This window comes from Podarcis melisellensis (genome assembly GCF_964234715.1).
Source record: "Podarcis melisellensis genome assembly, chromosome: 18".
Lineage (NCBI taxonomy): Eukaryota > Metazoa > Chordata > Lepidosauria > Squamata > Lacertidae > Podarcis > Podarcis melisellensis.
In genome coordinates, this window is record NC_138536.1 from 13,138,426 (window position 1) to 13,158,219 (window position 19,794).

General features: G+C 49.0%; 1 protein-coding gene across 1 annotated transcript in view; it reads left to right on the forward strand.

Annotated features, from left to right (window-relative positions):
- The window catches only part of LMNB2 (lamin B2), a 47,164-nt gene extending 27,767 nt beyond the window's left edge, over positions 1-19,397 (forward strand). The window contains exons 3-12 of the mRNA XM_081896048.1: positions 10,862-11,018; positions 12,030-12,155; positions 12,895-13,065; positions 13,338-13,463; positions 13,785-14,005; positions 14,170-14,458; positions 14,583-14,690; positions 15,002-15,121; positions 15,270-15,374; positions 16,050-19,397. Of these exons, the coding sequence (XP_081752174.1) occupies positions 10,862-11,018; positions 12,030-12,155; positions 12,895-13,065; positions 13,338-13,463; positions 13,785-14,005; positions 14,170-14,458; positions 14,583-14,690; positions 15,002-15,121; positions 15,270-15,374; positions 16,050-16,091 (1,465 nt within the window). The 3' untranslated portion in view covers positions 16,092-19,397. The remainder of the gene's footprint in view (positions 1-10,861; positions 11,019-12,029; positions 12,156-12,894; positions 13,066-13,337; positions 13,464-13,784; positions 14,006-14,169; positions 14,459-14,582; positions 14,691-15,001; positions 15,122-15,269; positions 15,375-16,049) is intronic.
- Positions 19,398-19,794: the final 397 nt, after the last annotated feature.

Here is a 19,794-nt window from a genome sequence, read left to right on the forward strand (position 1 = left end):
CACAGGAGAACCGCAGCCCCACATTGGGTGCCAAACTGTTATGGAAAAATCTAGGTGCGAGGCTGCTCAGCCATCTAGCTCGTCGGGCAGAGCCCGTGGGTCCCTGCGGAACAAAGAAGGAGCTCAGCCAACAGCCGGAGCAAATTGGTGAAGATCCACATTTACTGAGCAACAGGTTCAAAAGGAGATTGAACCTCAAGGATGGGGTGACAAGGACTTTTTAAAACTTCGCACTATCTCCCAAGATACAGTTCGAAAAACATCATCGCTATTAGATCATCACTACATCAGAAAAGGGGAGGGTTAAACATGACTTGGAGCGCAAATACCACTGCTCTGGTGAAGAAGGCCCAGCAGAGAATTTATTTCCTCAGACTTTTAAAGAAGAACAATCTGAGTGAGAGACTGCTGGTGTCCTTCTACCGAGGCTCCATAGAGAGCATTCTCACATACTGTATTTGTGCTTGGTTCTCCAGTTGTACAGCTAGGGAGAGGAAGGTGCTCCAGAAGGTCATAACCACAGCCCAAAGGATTATTGGTCATCCTCTCCCATCTTTGGAAGAACTGTACGGTTCCCGTTGTCTTAGGAAAGCAAACAACATCCTGCAGGATTCATCTCACCCGGGATACAGTCTGTTTGCACTACTGCCTTCTGGCAGGAGATATAGAAACATCAAGTCAAGGACAAATAGACTGAAAAATAGTTTCTATCCAAGAGCTGTGGCCTTTTTGAATGCTGTAACTCGATAGTGTGACCTGGGAGTTTGATGGGTGTGGGTGTGGGTGTGGCTGGAATGTGGTTTGTTTGGTTGTTGTTGTTGTTTTGCTTTTGTTTTTTTTTTAAGGGATGGCATCCAATTTCGTTGCACTTGTGCAATGTTGCACTTGTGTAATGACAATAAAGAATCTATCTATCTATCTATCTATTAACATATGGGGAACGAGGGGGAAACATGCAAATACAGGATATGTATTGAGAAGCACATTCTAAGTACCTACAATAAGAAAACAATTGGAACTTGGTTTGCAAGGGCTTGGCTGGTGAATTTGGCATCAATAGGGTCTTTCCTGTGTGTAAGTGTTCTCTCACTTTGGGGATTATGGCGAGTACCAGGTGGTTTCCAAGTCCTCGGATAATAAAGCAGATTGGCGGTGGAAGCGAAAGAATTGGTGAAACTAGTGATTTTCTATTAATTTCTATGTGTTTTTTAGGCTTTTAAATATGGTAGCTGTCCATTCAGAAATGACTGGTTATGCTGTATAAAGTTTGATTGGATTAACAAGGTTACGAGGTAACAACTTGTCAGAGAGCAAATGAGGCGTGCAAGAGCTCGAACTGAGCTGCTTCTGCAGAACCAAAGCGTTACATTGATTGGCTGGATGCTGCATTCGGCGCGGTCTGATTGGTTAGAACGCATCCTCATGTAAATAGAATGTTCATTCACAAAATACACTGGCTGTTTATCCGGTCTACTCATGGAAAGAATGGGGCGCAGGGAGGGAAAAGACACCTTTATTTTGGGGGCTTGGGTTTCGTGTGGTGCTTGGTGAAGGGATTAGGGGATCTCTGCAGGGCAGGGTGTCCTTGAAGTCATTGCCTCGAGCCCTCCACAGTCATCCTTGGAAGTAAGACCTCATCAATATGCCCCCCCTTCCGTTCTGTAACAAATGTCTGTTGCAATCTTCAATGTCTGCTTGTTTGATTCTCATCTCTCTGCTTTCTATTTCCTTTTTTTAAAATAATATTTATTAAGGTTTTAAAGGTTACAAAAAAAACCCGTAAAAACATCATATTAAACAACATCAAAAACAACACACCATAATAAGAAAAGAAAAAAAGAAAAAAGAAAAAGAAAGTACAAAAACAGAAAAATAAAATCCATTAAAAAAAACCACATCGAATCTTCCCATAACTTATCTTTCGTTAGCTTGTTTCCTTGACCTCCTCACACCTCCCTTTTTTGTATTCTAGTTCGGTTAGCTATTTCAGCAAATCTTTTCCATCTTTTCCAATTTTTGTCCTGTAATTTATCTTAATATAATATAACTTTACTTTCCCTCGTTTCACCAATTAACAGTCTATTTTTTCCTAATCCTTTATAACATTTCTGCTAAAACCACATAAGTTCATTCTAACATTCATTAATTTTACAATGTTTCTGTAAGTAGTCTTTAAATTTCTTCCAATCTTCTTCCACCGACTCTTCTCCCTGGTCTCGGATCCTGCCAGTCATTTCCGTCAGTTCCATATAGTCCATCACCTTCATCTGCCATTCTTCCCTGGTGGGTAGATCTTGTGTCTTCCAGTACTTTGCGATGAGTATTCTTGCTGCTGTTGTTGCATACATAAAGAAAGTTCTATCCTTCTTTGGCACCAATTGGCCGACCATGCCCAGGAGAAAGGCCTCTGGTTTCTTCAGGAAGGTATATTTAAATACTTCTTTCATTTCATTATAGATCATCTCCCAGAAAGTCTTAATCCTTGGGCACGTCCACCAAAGGTGAAAGAATGTACCTTCAGTCTCATAACATTTCCAACACTTATTATCGGGCAAATGATAGATTTTTGCAAGCTTGACTGGTGTCATGTACCACCTGTAAATCATTTTCATAATATTCTCTCTTAAGGCATTACATGCTGTAAACTTCATACCTGTGGTCCATAACTGTTCCCAGTCAGCCATCATAATGTTATGTCCAACATCTTGTGCCCATTTAATCATAGCAGATTTCACCGTTTCATCCTGAGTGTTCCATTTCAACAGCAAGTTATACATTCTTGACAGATTCTTAATTTTAGGATCTAACAATTCTGTTTCCAATTTTGATTTTTCCACCTGGAATCCAATTTTCTTATCCAAATTATATGCCTCCATTATCTGATAATAATGAAGCCAATCTATTTTTTAGTTTTTCGAAACTCTGCAGTTTTAATCTGCCTCCCTCTTGTTCCAAGATTTCGCAATATTTCGTCCATATTGAGCTTTTTCTGAGCCTTTGTTTCCATTGGTGACAGCCACCTTGGGGTTTTATTTTCAAGCAGATCCTTGTATCTTATCCAAACATTAAACAGTGCTTTTCTGACAATATGGTTTTTAAACACTTTATGTGCTTTGACCTTGTCATACCACAAATATGCATGCCACCCAAATACATTGTTAAAACCTTCTAAATACAGCACGTCAGTGTTTTCAAGAAGCAGCCATTCTCTCAGCCAGCAAAAAGCAGCTGATTCATAATAAAGTTTTAAGTCTGGCATCTGCTTTCTATTTCCAGGTGGCTTACCAGTTCATCCAGTTTCTTATTGATGCATGCGTTCTCCTCCCAGTATTGCTCTATTCTTTCTTGCATTTGGTTCTTGTTCTCTAGAGCTTTCATTTTGGAGGTTAGCTTGTAGCTTAATATCTGCAGGGGAGCCACTGTGGCCTTCAGTGTTTCTGCTAATCTCACTTCCATTTCCCTCAAATCTCGTTTAGTTGCTGGGTGGTCATCATCTTGAAGGGGTGTTGCGGTCTCAGCGCTATTTGCCATCTCCCTGGTTGGTGTCCTCTCAATCTCCCTAATGGCTTTGGTTTGAGTCTACTTGGCGTCCTCTTGGAGTAGGGCGTGTTGCGGTTAGGAGTTGTGGTGGTGATGGTTCCTGGATGTTGTTGGGTCCTGAGCTGAACAGGCATTGTTGACTGGTGGCTTTTACAGAGCGTTCGGGTTAGGTGGCCGTTTGTGTCGAGTCTAGGCTGTGTTTTAAGAACTTCTCTGGGGTTCACGTGGTCACCTCAGCAGTGCCACCAGAGTGGGGGGTAGGTAAGCTGACAGGCATGTAGACCAACAGACAGACAGTCACATAAAAAGGGGGTGGGTTAACAGACAGAGATGCGAGAGACCAGAGGAGTGGGCCAAGGGAAAAGTGTGTTTGAGGGGGGTTATTTGTGGGTGCACCCATGTGTACACACTTATATATGCTAAAGGGATACTAGGGTCCAGTGAAGGTGGAAGGCCGGGTTAAGAACAGGAACAGGACCAGACAAAACAGAATATAGGCAAAGGGTGGAGGGAAAAGAGAAAGAAGAGAAAAGAGAGAAGAAACAAAGAAAAAGAAAAGGAGGGAAGAAGGGGAGATTAGAGTAAAATAAAAGGGAGGGGGAAGACAGAAAGGGGGAAAGAAAGAGAGAAGAGAAAGTAGAGTAATACAGTGTTTCCCAACCGGTGTGCCGCGGCACACTAGTGTGCCGCGAGAGGTTGCCTAGTGTGCCGTGGGAGGGAGGCGGGCGAGTCGGGCGGCGAGAGGCGGGGCGGCGGCGGTGGTGGTGTTATTCGGGCTGAAACTCTGCCAGAGGAGGCTGGGCCCGCTTCCCTTCGCTCCCGCCCGCCCTCCGCGTCGTCGCTGTGAGGCTTCGGGCTGGGCGACAGGAGGAGGAGAAGCAGCAGCAGGCCGCGCGGGGGCGGTTGCTATGGCAACGCCCCTCCTGCCTCCGTCAAGATGGCCGCCAGGACCGCTCGCCGCTCGCGCGCGCTGGAGAGGTGGGCCCGTCTGGTGCGCTCCTTGTCGCGCGGCAATGACGTGCTCCGGCGGGCCAGCGGAGGCTTCCCTCAGCAGCAGCAGCAGCCGCCGCCTCCGCCGCGCGGAGCGGAGTTTGTGGCTGCCGCTCACGTGAAGATGGCGGGCGTCGCCGATGCCGCCTCCGCCGGGAGCGGGGAAGGCGGGCGGTGGGGTGGCGGCGGCGGCGGCCCCCCGGAGCTCTCCCTGCTCCTGCCGGGCTCCGGGCAGCAGCAGCGGAGCAGCTTCACGGGCGGCGAGTGCCGCTCCCCTCAGCCGTCCCCGGCTCGCTCCGCGCCGCCCGCCTCCAGCCCGCCGTCGCCCGGCCCCGGGAAGCAGCAGCAGCAGCGCACCGCCGAGACGCTCGGCTTCTACGAGAGCGACCACCGCAGGCAGCAGAAGCGCGGCGGGGCCTCAGGTGAGCCGGGGGGGCCCTGCGGGGGCTGGAAAGACAGGCAGGCGCGCCCGCGAGCATGTACAGAGTGCATCGCGGCGGGCTCAGAAAGAAAAGCGGAGTGCCTCTGGGCACGTGCAGAGTGTTTCTTCTTCTCACGCGAACTCGAGCCCATGCCGCTTCTCGGTTGTTTGGGGGCGGCAGGAGTCAAATTTAGATTTTCCCAAGAGGTGGGAGCAAAAAGGGGCTGCTGTGGTTACGGCGCCAGTTTCTCTCCGGGAATGTCTTGGCGGCACCAAGGAAAATAAATGCACCTTGCACTTAGTCGGGGGTTTTTTGTGGTTGTTCATAGGTGGCGAGGTGGGTCTTGCGCAGGGTGCAAGGGCAAGACCTCGCAGGCGGCCTTCCCACCAGATGTCAAAGAGAAAAATAACTACCAAACTTTCAGAAGACATCTGAAGGCAGCCCTGTTTAGGGAAGCTTTTCATGTTTAATAGGTTATTGTATTTTAGTGTTTTGTTGCAAGCCGCCCAGAGTGGCCGGGGAAACCGAGCCAGATGGGTGGGGTACAAATAATAAATTATTATTATTTAGTTTTTTTCCTCCCTAGAAATGAAGGGCTGAGTGCATTCAGGAGCATGGAGAGATTTGGGTGGCGAGTGACTTTTGGCAGACAGCATTTGGAGCGGGGGGGGCAGGAGGAAGTGAGTGAGCAAGCAGAAATCAAAGCTGAAAGTTGTCTTCTCTCAGCCAAGTGTTGCTGCTCTTTTAAATCAAAAGGTGGCAAGGAGGTTGTAGAAGTAGAAATAGCATTCCTGCTGCGTGCGTGTTTTGTGCACCAAGAAGTGAATCCGGCAGTTCTACTCTGGAAGACAGTACAAGAGTTCCTCTGAAGTCAAGTACTTAAGAGGGTTTCTCTCTCTCTCTCTCTCATGACAGCCTTGCCAACTGCTCTCTGATTGGCTCTGCTGTTCTTGCCTTTTCCAAGTTTGAGATTCGGTGCTGTCAAAAGTTTGGAGGAATTTAGTTTTACAAGCACCTAAGCCTTTTTTACAAGCTAGTTTTACAAGCACCTAACCAAAATCGTGGTTTCAAGCTGAGATTTGCTGATCTACCTTTGGACAGTTTTTGGTTGGAAACTGCCAAGGAGTTCCCCCTTCTGGCAAACAAAGCTATTTTGCCATTGCTCCCATTTTCCAGTACATATCTCTGTGAGTTGAGCTTTTCAAGCATGATTGCTATAAAAACTAAATACAGAGAGAGACTGAGAGCTGTTGACGAAGAGCTACGTGTGTGTCTTTCTTTGATTCCAGCCAGAATATCAGCTTTGTGTTCAGCCAAACAGGCCCAGGTTGCGCACTGAATAAAGTATTTTATAATTTTTCATATTTCTGTTTACTTACTATTTCATAATAATGTAATTATAAAATACTTTCTTTGTGTTTATTTGATTCCTATTAAAGAGAGTTACTTTATATATAGTCAATATAGGCACAGAGTTAATTTTTTAAACATTTTCTAATGGTGGTGTGCCTCGAGATTTTTTTCATGAAAAAAGTGTGCCTTGGCCCAAAAAAGGTTGGGAAACACTGGAGTAATAACAGTGCTTGTAGATTGCAGTGAGTTAGCTATAGTATGAGAGGGGAAAGTATACTACAGTGGTATGTGTGTAAGAGTGTATGTGTTTTCTTTAAAGAGAGGGTGGAAATGGGGCGGGGATGTAGAGAGGGAGGGGGAGAGAAAAAGAGAGAAGGAAGAGGAGACATGGGAAGAAGAAGAGGGTGGGGAGGGAGGTAACTGTAGCTGTGGCAGTGGTGTGGGGAAAAATTTTGTTTTAAAGGAGGGGGTGGGGGGGAGAAAGGGCTCCCCCTTCAAAAACAGACCAACACACAGGCTCGCTTTCTTTCTTTCTTTCTTTCTTTCTTTCTTTCTTTCTTTCTTTCTTTCTTTCTTTCTTCTTTCTTTTATACTAATTTTTATTGATTTTCAAATAAACATCTAATTCCATATCAAAATTTTTCACAAATTATCTCTTTTGGACTTCCTTCAGCTTCTCTGACAATCATCCATATTTAATTTTTGATTACACATTCCCTTATTTAGTATTGCCTTTAAGTATACCCTCCCAATCATATTTCATTTTGACAATACTCCTCAAATTTCACAGAACTTCTTGAAACCCCACCAGCTTTGTTTGCTCATCACATATACTTTTCAGAATCTCGACAAATTTTCCCCAGTCCTCGATGAACTTTTGGTCACGTAGATATCTGATCTTCCCAGTTAATTTGTCCAGTTCTGCATAGTCCATCAGTTTCATTCTCCATTCTTCGAGCGTCGGTAATTCCTCCTGTTTCCATTTTTGGGCCAATAATATTCTTGCCGCTGTTACTGCGTATTGGAAAAGTTTACCGTCCTTTCTATTTATTTCATTTCCTACCATTCCTAAAAGAAAAACCTCTGGTTTCTTTACAAATGTATATTTTAACATCTTTTTCAATTCATTTTATCGTCTCCCAGAAGCCTTTCACTCTTACAATCCCACCACATACGATAGAATGTCCCTTCTTTTTCTTTACATTTCCAGCACTTATTACATGTCTTAAACATTTTCGCTAATTTTGCTGGTGTAAAGTACCATCTGTATACCATTTTCATACCATTTTCCTTTAATGCAGTACATGCTGTGAATTTTAAATTTTCCTTCCATACCTAAACCCAGTCATCAAACTGTATATTATATCCAGAGCACCGGGCGCTCAAGGCTTGGGGCAGCAGCCTGCAGCCCGAAGCACGGGGTGCGCTGCAGAGCACGCCCCGTGCTTTGGGCAGATGTCCGCAAGCCTTGCGCGCCCGGCGGGAGCTACCGGGCTCTCAAGGCTTGCGGATAGCAGCCTGTTCTGGGGTTGGGGGAAGCTCAGGCTTAGAATCCTTTCTAGGTGCTCACAGACTGTTTGCTTAATGATCTGCTCCAGAATCTTCCCTGGTATCGATGTCAGACTGACTGGGCCGTAATTATTTGGGTCCTCTCTTTTCCCCTTTGTGAAAATAGGGACAACATTTGCCCTCCTCCAGTCTGCCGGGACTTCGCCTGTTCTCCAGGAATTCTCAAAGATGACTGCCAGTGGTTCTGAGATCACATCTGCCAGTTCTTTTAATACTCTTGGATGCAGTTCATCTGGCCCTGGAGACTTGAATTCATCTAAATTAGCCAAGTATTCTTTTTTTATTAAATAATCTTTATTACTTTTAAAACTTACAAGAAAAGAAGAAAGAAGAAAGAAGGCAAGAGAAAAAGACAAAATAGAGCAAAAAAGAAAAAACAATACAATATATAAACAATACAAAACACAACCTTAACACACTAAACAAAACAACAATTTAAAAGCATATACCATACCATTTCATTACTCTATCTTTCATTCCCTTATTTCATCGACCTCCCCTCATCTTCATTTTTGTATTCCACTTCTGTTACTTGTTTCAGCAATTCCTTTCCATCTTTCTCTATTTTTATCATTATGAATATCTTAACACATTTTTAACCTTATTTTCCATTAATACTAAAGTACTTATACTTAACTCCTTATAACATTTCTGCTAAAGCCATAAAGTTTCATTCCAACAATTTTCTAACACTCATTAATTTTACAATATTTCTATATATAAACTTTAAACTTTCCCAATCTTCTACCACCATCTCTTATCCCTGGTCTCGGATTCTGCCAGTCATTTCCGTCAATTCCACATAGTTCATCAACCTGGAGATCTTCTGTCCGAGGCTCTTAAATCTTTTCCAAGTCCCTTCTGCAGTTCTTCATATTCTTTGATGCTGAAGATACTGAAGAGCAGGTCCCGGGGGGGGGCGACCCAACAATGCCCCCATTCCCTCTCGACAGGCCAGCCAACTCTCCACAGCTAGAACCAAGGTCCATACAATATCTCAAATCATGTTTCATAGCTCCTTCAGATCCAAAGGCCCCCACTCCAATCTCCTCCTGACCCAAATTCAGGACCCAAAGGTCAGTAAATCCCTGCATGAAAGAGTATCCAACCTTCCTTTGCCAGTCCAAGCAGGGCTCCAATCTTCAAATTCTGATTTTTTCTATATTCATTCATAAAAGGCCTCCACTAATAGTCCTCGATTTGCCTCTGTAAGGCTGGAGCTCCCACTTGTATTACTTTAGGTTCAACAACAACAACTTTTTCCTTCGTCTTCTCCCCAGTTTGTCCTGTCAAAGTAGGTTCCTGTGTCAAATCCTGAACAATTTCTGTATTGATGATCACTTTTTGTCCCAAATAACTCACTTTTTGTCCCAAGTTCTCAAGTTTAGTAGACATAAGATCCGTCTTCTTGTGGAGCTGTTCCAACAAATAGCTTGTCTTACATAATACAGTCATTAAGGCTCCTTCTGTCGACATTTTTAAAATCCAAGGTCAATCTCTGATTCTCACAGTTCTTATCTTGCAGCTGGAAATCCCCAGCTCCACTCCTGTAACAGTTTCAAAAGCTCCCTCTGGAGGGAAACAGTCTCCACTTGTATCAATCCTTTCAAACCCAATTTAAACTATAAAGTTAGTTTTAGTTTTCAGTTACTTTTCCTCCTTTTTATCTGCAGAATTGGAAACAATGGAAACAATATATTTCTCTTATTTAGCCATCTGTCAACAATTTTCTGATCACAGTCAATGAACTCTCCCAAGACGTCAATCTTACTGGCAGCCCATTTCCAGGTTCAGAGCAGTGGTAATTTTATTTTTCACTCTCTCCTGCAGGCTCGCTAGGTCCAAAATTTCCCTCCTCTTCTCCTGCTTCCAAGGGGGGTTTAATAGTTTTAACCAATGGAGATTTAATCCTTTACAAAAGACTTTCCAAGGCTTTAACTTGCAACGTCTTTGCTTCAATCTATTTACAAAAAAGGAAGGCGGACTTCCTGTTTAAGACCTTCCCGTTTCAATGCCAAATTAATAAATTTAAAGATCCAATTTTCCGTTCTACTCACGGGTAGTTGTTTAAAGTCAAATTGTCCACAGGAAAAAGTCAGCGCTCTCTGGCAACAGTGATGCAGCTTCACTCCGTGAAAGAAGCAGTCAATTCGAAGCACCGCGCCACTCACCCCACTTCGCTCCAGATCCCCAAATCAGGGTTTCCCCGCGAGTAGGGGAGGCGCAAAAGGTGCCAGCCAAATCCCAGGTTCACAAGCTTCTCCCGCCTGTGATTTCAGTGGGTCTCCGCCTTCGCCGTGGTGGTCAGATCCTAATTTCCACGGAGCAAATTCCTCTCGATCGGAGGAACTCCGCCATTGCCTGGAGGCGCCAACCCGGAAGTCCTAAACTAGCCAAGTATTCTTGTGCTATCTCCTTAGTTATTCTGGGCTGTGTTTCCTCTGCTGAATCATTTGCTCCAAATTCTTCAGGTCGGGTATTGTTTTCTTTATCGGAGAAGACTGAGGCAAAGAAGGCATTGAGGAGTTCAGCCCTTTACAAATGTAAAGGGCTGAACTCCTCCTTTACAAATGTAAACGGCTGGAGGGGGGAATAATTTTTTTTTATTCATCCCCCCCCCCAAAAAAAACCCCGAGGTGCGTCCTATGGGCCAGTGCGCCTATAAGGCAAAAAATACGGTAATTTCCAAATGTAGCCGTTCCCCACAAATCTAGGAGGTAGTTTTCCTGTCACCCTTTGTGTGCGTGTATATATGCACGTGAAAGACACAGAGGTCACATGTTTGCTATGCAGGAACACTTCCCTTGCTTGCTGTCTGTCAGTTCGGCTCTGATTGCTAGAGGCAGAATGACCTGGTGCTACAATGCTTTGAGGAGGTGCTCTGCCCATAGCCCCACGGTGAGGAGGGGCCAGATCTTGCAGGAGTTTGTTACGACTCAGATGACAGCGGAAGCTGCTTTTGAGTCTTCCTTTCTTTCCTTCCTTAGCTACAAAAAGAAAGATGGGGAGTGGTCCACATCTCAGGGCCGCATCAAGGAGCTGGAAGTCCTCTTCCATCGGAGCGAAGCAGAACTCACGGCAACCCTGACAGAGAAGCGCAACCTGGAGGCGGAGGTGGCCGACCTGCGTGCACAGCTGGCCAAGGTAAAGGGAGGGGGATTACCACAGCAGAGGCAGAGAGCATCCTGAGAAGCAGCAGGGAAGGGGCCGTCTGCAGTCATCTTCATCACTGGTTCCCGATTTCCTGATCCCAGAATAGCCTGGCTGCGGGTCAGCTGTGTGCAAGGGCCTCCCTTGTCTCTGGGCTGAGCTCCTGCTGCTTTGAGTCTCTTGCTGATGCTAAGATGCCAAAATGAAGTCCCGGCACCAGGTTCCTTGGCTCCAGTAGTCTGGCAGCGTGAGGAAGCCAGAGGCTGTTTCCCTCATGGCCTACTTGGAACCATGGGAATCCTTGGCTGAGTTCTTGGGGTTGCCCCAAACTTGAACAAGGCCTAAGAAATGCTGGCGTTTCAGCACCTGCCTGTAGCCGAAGGGACACGTTGGCAGGTTTCATCCCTCCCCCCCCCCACCATTTCTCACTCCAGGAGCTGTGTGGAAGCTGTTCCTCTCTGGACCAAATTATTCTTTGTCAGGTGCTGAAATTTGTCCTCCTGTTTGCTCTGATGGTGCTAATGTGCCACATGAGGCTCATCTTGGACGGGGACAGGGCTTCTCTAGGAGTTGCTGGCTGCTGGTGTCTGTTTTGGGGGTGGAGGCACACTATCTGGGACTCCCTCCGCCTACATGGTTGAAGTGTAACTCCTTCCACAAGGAGTACTCAGTATTTGCATGTCTAAATTGGGATGCCAGTCTGCGGCAGTGCTGCCAACAGCATAAGGTGCTGTGCGAAGTGCTTTCTCAGAGCCCCCAGCCACCCTGCTTGGTTGCATCCAGGAAGGCTGCGGAGGCCTTGGCTCTGAATGGGCTTGGAAAAGGCACAGTCAGAATTAGGCCCCAATGCAGCTGCTAGAACTGCATGTGTGAATTGAGGCTGACCATGTCTCGTGTTGAGCCAAGAGGTTGGGCAGGCAGTGGGAAGTGTGCAGGACCCATCTCCAGCACGACTCCCCTGGACATTTGGACACTTGCTCCCCTTTCACACTCTGCCTTTCCCAGTCAGAAGATGGTCACGCTGTGGCAAAGAAGCAGCTGGAGAAGGAGACTCTGATGCGGGTGGACCTGGAGAATCGCTGCCAGAGTCTGCAAGAGGAGCTTGACTTCAGGAAGAACATTTTTGAAGAGGTAGAACCTGCTGCTGCTGCTTCTGGGTTGCTTGGGCTGCGGCTGCCATTGGGTGGGGTGGGGTGAGTGGGCAGGGAGGGAGAGGAGACAGGGCCCCCTTCTCCATCACGGTCCTGCTGGGTTTGAGCTGTGAAGGAGAAGGGTCCCTTTGAGCATGCCAGGGAAAAGTAGCCACCTGTTCCTCACATTTGTCCCCACCAGGGGCGTTTTCCCTGATGCCTTTTTTGCTCTGGTCACCAGGGGTGTGCACCCAAGGAGCTTCATTCCTTTCCTCCGAGTCCCTCTCTTATGCTGGAGGCACTTGTGTGACCCTGTACTGGCAGCTCAGAGGTGCAAAGGGCAGGCTTGGTCCAGCACTCAGATCACTCCCCAGCCCAGATCTTGGGGCTGGATGTGAGCTGGGGACGGTGGCACCCGATGACTGGATTTCCTGGATGTCTGCAGTGGGTCATGCCCACCCTTGGGACCTGCTGCTTTGGGGCTGGGAGGCAGGAGACCTCTCCTACCACCCAATTCCCTCTTGAGGTTTCCCTGCATTTTATGAATCTTCCTGGAATAGGCATTTGCCAGCACTCTCCACACCGAATGGGCGTGAGAAAGTGAGTGTGTCAGTCTTCTTGTTGTGTTTGGGCTGGTGTTTCCTGGACGGGGGCCTTGAGGGGTGGTCCTTGAGGGCCTTGGTTGCTGCAGGGGGTCTTGCGAGCCTGAGCCCTGGCCTGGGTTTGCTCCCCACTCCCAGGAGGTGCGGGAGACACGGAAACGGCACGAGCGCCAGTTGGTGGAGGTGGATAGCAGCCGCCAGCAGGAGTGCGAGTCCAAACTCTCCCAGACGCTAGAAGACCTTCGCCGGCAGCATGACGAGCAGGTCCGGCTCTACAAGCTGGAGGTGGAGCAGACCTACCAGGCCAAGGTGAGGGAGGAGGCAGATGCTGAGGGGGCTGGGAAAGGCTTGACGTGGGAGGGGGCTGCTGTCCATTTGGCCTTGCACTCCTTCCACGTCAGCGGCCAGGAGTGCTTCTGGGCAGCTCTGTTCAAGGGGCTTCAGGAGCTCCCTCCTCCTGGAATCTGTTGCTCTCTGTGGAGCATTGGGGGCTGGGGGGGAGTGCCCAGTGCCTTGTACAGCAGATCTCCAGGCAGAAGAGCCCTGGGAGCAGCCTGACGCTTTCCTCCATCTCCCTTCAGCTGGAGAATGCCAAACTCTGCTCCGATCAGAACGACAAAGCTGCCAGTGCTGCTCGGGAGGAGCTGAAGGAGGCTCGTGTGAGGATTGAATCCCTCAGCTACCAGCTTTCAGGGCTGCAGAAGCAGGTGAGGTAAAGGCAGCCCTTCTGCCTTCCAGTCTCAGCTCTGGACTGCCCGGGGCTGTCCTGGTCTCACAAAGCTACCTTGTACTACGTGTGCCCTTTTATACCTCCTGGAGAAGCTCCTGTGTTTATTTGTAGTAACTCCTTTCAGCTCAGGACAGTGTTTCTCGTATGGGATTGTTCAAGTGTTCCTTTCCAGTTGATTGTTTCTGAGCCAGGCCTTCCCTGTGGGATTGGCCCTGCCCTTGGGCTGGGTGAGGGAGGGGGTGCTTGCCCCCCTTTCCTTTCACAGGGTCCCAGGCCAGCACTATTCTTTCTCCTGCAGGCGAACACCGCAGAAGACCGGATACGGGAGCTGGAGGAGCTGATGGCTGGTGAGCGAGAGAAGTTCCGGAAGATGCTGGATGCCAAGGAGAGGGAGATGACAGAAATGCGGGACCAGATGCAGCAGCAGCTGATGGAGTACCAGGAGCTCCTGGATGTCAAGCTGGCCCTGGACATGGAGATCAGCGCCTACCGGAAGCTCCTCGAAGGGGAAGAGGAGAGGTACAGAGGGAGGAAGCAGGGAGAGAGAGGAAGGAGCAGGGCACACATGGGTGCTCCTCTGTGTTGGGCAGTGGCGCCAGCAGCTTGGTTCTTTGGCTGGATGGGCTGCAGGCCCTTCCCTCACTGCTCTTGCCCGCTGACCCTCGCCTGCCTTTCCCTGCCAGGCTGAAGCTGTCCCCCAGCCCCTCAGCCCGTATCACTGTCTCGCGGGCCACCTCCTCATCCAGCAGCGGCATTTCCGCCACCCGCTCCTCCCGGGGGAAGCGGAAGCGCCTGGAAATAGCAGAGGAGCTCTCTGGCAGTGGCTCCAGCGGGTTGGGCACCAGGAGCAGCAGTGCCAGCAGTAGCAGCACCTTCCAGACTTCCCAGCAGGCTTCTGCCAAAGGCAGCATCAGCATTGAGGACGTGGACCCAGAGGGGAAGTATGTTCAGCTGAAGAACCGCTCTGACAAGGTAGGCTGCGGGAAGAGAGGTCTTGGCTCAGAAGCACTGTTGGGGCGTCCAGGCTTCCCTCCTTGGCTGGCCTGGCCCTGGGGCTGGTTTTGCTGCTCCCTGAGTCCCGCTGCTTGTCCCTCAGGATCAATCTCTTGGGAACTGGAGGCTGAAGAAAAAGATTGGCGAGGGAGAAGAGGTGGCTTACAAATTTACCCCAAAATATGTCCTCCGGGCTGGACAGGCGGTCACAGTAAGTCATGGTTCTTTCCTCGGGAGAAAAGGCCTCCTCATTGGAAGGGAGGGTATTGGTTGCCCAGTATCCAGAGACCTGATCACACTCTGCCCACCTTCCGTGCCCGACGCAGAACCTCCTTGGTTGTTTCCTGCAGCCTGTGGAGAAAAGGCTCCCTGCGACTGGAGGGGTGGTCCCTGCAGGAAGTCCAGATGCCTCTGCCACTTGAAGGGCTGGCCATTGGGGTCAGCTTGGAGAGCTGCTCCCTCTGGCGTGGTGAAGGATCAAGGGTGCCCTGCCTGTGAATGAGGGAGTCTCTTTCTTGCTAGATCTGGGCAGCTGATGCTGGGGTGGCCCACAGCCCACCTTCTGTCCTTGTGTGGAAGCACCAGACCAGTTGGGGCACCGGGACCAGTGTCCGCACCTACCTGGTGAACTCTGATGGAGAGGTAGGTCCTCCGAAGGGGGGCACTGTGGGGGGGGGGTGCTGGAGAAGCCAAATAGTGAAGAAAAGGTTGCCTTGCTTTGGATGCAAGGAAGAAGCTGCCTTTGAGCATTCACTGAAACATGAGCTGTGTTTCTCCTACTTCTTCTCAGGAAGTTGCTGTGAGGAGTTTGACTCAGTCGTCTGCTGTGCTGCAGGACAACGGGGAGGAAGATGAGGAGGCAGAGTTTGGGGAGGAAGACCTCTTTCACCAGCAGGTAGCTGGAAGAAAAAACACTTCCACCCACCCACCAAGGGTTGAATCGATTGGGGCCTGACTGCAGCCATGGTGTGGGGGTGGTTCCAAGGAGACAACGGGGTACCTTGGTCTCTCCCAAGGGGCAGCTGCGCCCTCTCTCCCTCCCTCCCTCCCTCCCTCCCTCTCTCTCTCTCTCTCTCTCTCTCTCTCTCTCTCTCACACACACACACACACACACACACAGCGAGGCTGAGCAGCTTAGGCCCAGCCTTTTAGTTATCAAAGGTAACTAAAGGAGTTGGGAGTTGACTCTGCTCAAGAAGGGAAAGTGAAGAAATTGGCCAAGTCAGGAGTCTCTTCCTCCCTGGGGTGGCAGAGGGAGCGTTCCCTTTGAAAAGGGGAGGACTTGTGAGGGTAGAGTCTTGGAGGGAGGGACTCCCAGCTGCTCATCTCTGCTGTGGGTGGTGCCCAGGAGCTGCTCTTCTTTCCTTCCTGCACCCAACTGGCTGTGGCACACACACCCTGCCTCTCTCTAGGGTGGTCGGTCCCCAAGTGGTAGAAGCTGTTTAAGTGGACAGCTAGGCTGAACTCTATCCAAGTTGCCTCTCTGATCTTTAGCCAGCGCAGGAGAGAGGGTTCTGCCGGGGCCACCTGGGGAGCTTCCTGATGCCCCTCCTTCCTTCTCTATCTCCAGGGGGATCCCAGGACCACCTCCAGGGGCTGCACCGTCATGTGAGAGGAAGGGAAACCGTCTCCGCTCGTCTTTTCTCCTTTTTTTGCTCTGCCCAGAGTCACTGAAACTATTTTTATACATTGCATATGATCACTCCTTTTTTTCTTTCTTTCTTGGAGATGGTTCCTTAGTAAACTTCTTAAAGAGAGAACTTGAATCAGCCAGAACTGCCACCATCTTTTGAAGATTTGCTTTCCCTTTGCAATGCCCATGGTCTACTTTGTTGTCTTACTTGCAAGCCAAAGAGTGATGCAGCTCCAGGAGTTTCCAGGGAAGAGAAAGCATGGCTGAAGTTGTCACTCTGGAGTGGACAGTCTGCTTCTGTGGCCCTCCTGTTCTTGTACTGGGGGGAGGTGGTCAGGCGGTGACCCTGGGTGTAAGCCTGCCTGTGCCCTCAGGGGCAACCCCAGTGGTTGTGCAGATAAAACCAGGTGGCAAATGTGAGGATGAATGATATTTTCATGCCATTGACCCTAGGTGTGCCTCAGAAGGCCTGGCGCTCCTAGGACAGAATGACTCTTGAAACAGTTTGGGCAGCTCTGTGGAGCATGGAGGTCTCAGAAGCTGAGATCAAGTGAGAAGCACTGATTTAAGGCAAGGCTTGTTTGATGTCATTGCAGAACTTCCTCTGCCTAAGTTTTGCTGCCATGCTTTCAAGCAGGGAACAATCCTAACCATGTCTACTCGGAAGTAGGTCTTGTTGATTTCAGTGGGGCTTACTCCCAGGTAAGTGAGGTTAAGATTGCTGCTTCCTTGCAGAATGACCCTAGAAACAGGGTTGTATCAAATTAAGTCAAAGGCCCACAGAATCCAATGGATGCAACTCACTTGAAGGCCAGCCCTTACGAAGTCTAGATTTTGTGGGAACTGTTTCTGCCCTCAAAATCCAGAGTTGAGCCCTCACACAAGACATGTCGGATGCTGAGATTCCGCTTGGAGGTCTGTGTTGCTCCATCCTCTGCAGTAAAAAACCAGAAGCGACTTGTCTGCTTGTCTTGCCACTGGAGACTAGTGGTGGGTGGGGATGTGGGACGTCTTCTGCCGAGTCCCTCTTCCTTGCAGCTCGCTCCACACTGCCCAGAGGGGGCAGAGGCAAGCTCAGTGTTGCACTGTGAGCAGTGTTGCCCCATGCCTCAATGGGTCCCTCCCATTGGGCAGCCTTGCAAGTTCCAGGGTGCTTTGTTTGGAACGGGAGTTTACGGAAGATGCTGCCGCTGCTTAGTCTGCCCTGATCTGCACCACCTCCCAGAGTGAGAGGACAAGGTATGGGCAGGTAGGTGCTAAGTATTTGGAGCAGGTGGGCAGTGACCCCCTCCTAGGGCAGCTCAGCTTCTCCCCACCCCACCCTTGGTCTTGCAGAATCCTTGGCACAGCTGTTCTCCACCAAAGAAGCTGCCTTGGCTGAGCAGCACCTGTCCAAAGGTGGTGTGTGATGTTCTCCCGGCAGCCCTGGATGCCCTTGAGGGGCAAGCAGGGCTGTGTCTGGGGCAGAGTTAGTGGCGCCAGCAAGCAGCATATCCCACTTGCAGCAGTGAGGGGTCGGAGCTCCTGCCACCCACTCCTGGGACCCCAGGGCTCTGGCTCAGCCCATGATGCTTTTAGTGGCACGTGTACAGAGAGGAGATATAGCCCTGCAGATATTCTGGTTCATAGGGTCTTGTGGGGAGGGTTGCCGGGCAAGGCTTTGGTGCAGAGCAAGTTGGGTGGGAACGGATGGGTTGGGGAACAAAATGTCCTACTTTATATTTAAAAATAAAAACAAAAAACCTAGAGGTGCTAATATTCCACAGGTATTTTAATGATGCCACGTGGTAGAGAAGATTTAGAAGTTGAACTCTGTTTCATGGAGCCACTTTTGGAAAGCATTCCTTTTGGAAGTATGGCTTCTGCCTCCCCCTCTACCGCATGACGCTCCTTCTGGTCAGCTTGACCAGGGGACTGAGGGTGTTTGCCATAGACATTGCTCTCTTGTCCCTCTGAATTCTGTTTCTCAGGTCCGGCTTACAAGCTTCTTGGCCACCTGTTGTGCTCACAGCTGCTCTTCCAAGGCCAGTCTCCTTGTTCCTGTGAATACTAAAGATGTGAAGGTGCAAATGTGCTACTGGGCTAAGCAGGCTGCTCTTCTTGTGCTGGCCTGAGCCAGGGGAGGAGGAGGGGGGTTCCTGACTGCAAAGCAGAGCCAGGGACCTGAGCAGAGTTCCCAAGTGCTGCTGTTTGCCATGCACTTAGGGTCGCCACCGGCTGTGGAGAGCACCCTCCTCTTGGTCCCCCCCCCAACCGCCGTTCCAGAACAGTTGCTGTGAAAATGCCAAGGCCAGTATCAACCGCTCCTTGCACTGTCTCCCTCGGGCTGTGTCAGGGAGTGCAGAACCAGAACCAGGAGCTGAGCGCTGTGAAAAGCCTTCAAAGGGCCGAGCCCAGCAGCGTCCAGCCTTTACGATCAGGACGACCTTGGCTAGGGTCCCACAAGGTCCCTCACCTCACTTTGAGCTGTGTTCAGCCCGGATGGATCTCGTCCCACCAATCCAGTGGTCCCCAAATCCCACTTTCTGTCTCTAGGTGGGAGCCCATCTGAGAGGCCAGTTCCCTCCCAGCCTCAGTTTCCACTCTGTTCCACTCTGTGGAGGTGTTGGGCTGCAAACTGAATGTTTGGGGGCGGGGTTGCCCTTAGAAAAAGCAAATTTATATTCTCTCTGAGCTGTTATTCACATATGGTTATTAGAAAATTTTAATGCTGCCTTGAAATGCTAAAGTCTAGAGAGCAAACCCTTAAAAAAGATGTGGAAAACCTCTGGGTTGCTTGCTGGGGTTTGGGGGTGAGTCTTTGCTTATCACCATAGCAGTAGGATGACTGAGCATGTTTCCGCTTCCTGATGTCTTGGGCAGACTGCTCTGTGGGCGAAACACACCTGCCTGCCCCATGCCCTGTCAATTGACACTAAATTCACAAGCAATAAGCTATTTGAAACTCTAAAGAAGTGTTGCAAACTTTGCCTCTCTTCATTCAGAAAGGATTTCCTTATTATAACTTTTATTTTTGTAGAGTGAATTTCTAACTTGCAGGTTTTCTTCATGAAGCAGCTGTTCTGCATGGTGGCAGGAAAGACTCGGAGTGCATGCTGCGGAAGAGATGGCGTTGGCATTGCCCATCCTTTGGAGGAAACTGATCTAGACGTTAGCATTTCAAATTTGTTTTGCTTTATTATGGATATGCATGCCAAATTCTGTCTTTTTCAAGGATTTGTAATATACCTTTTCTGACTGGAAACCTTTTGTACGAAACACTCCAATAAATGTTTTGCATTTTTACCTGGTGTCATTGTGGTAAACTCCTGTGAGGCAAAGGTTTTACTAGTATAGGCTATGATGTTAGGGAAGCTGAGCCTCACGAGAGACGGGCTAACTCACAGCCACCAAATGTCTTTGTGGCTTCAAACTGCTGTACCAAAAGCCAATTTCTTCACAAAGGAGTGGTGAGCAAGAAAGGTTTCTGTCCAGCTTGGATGGGTTTGAATGGCAAGGGTTTACCATGCGCACGTAGGAATATCCCTGGCCAGCAGAGCAGCATTACATGCAAACTGATCCAGCAACAAGGGGAGCACATGATCCAGCAGTCTGGAAATTGAGGTGATTAGGACTAGAAATACTGTTATGCTGTCAGTACAAGGATTTAAACACAACCCCCTTGTCCCTTAGAAATCAATGT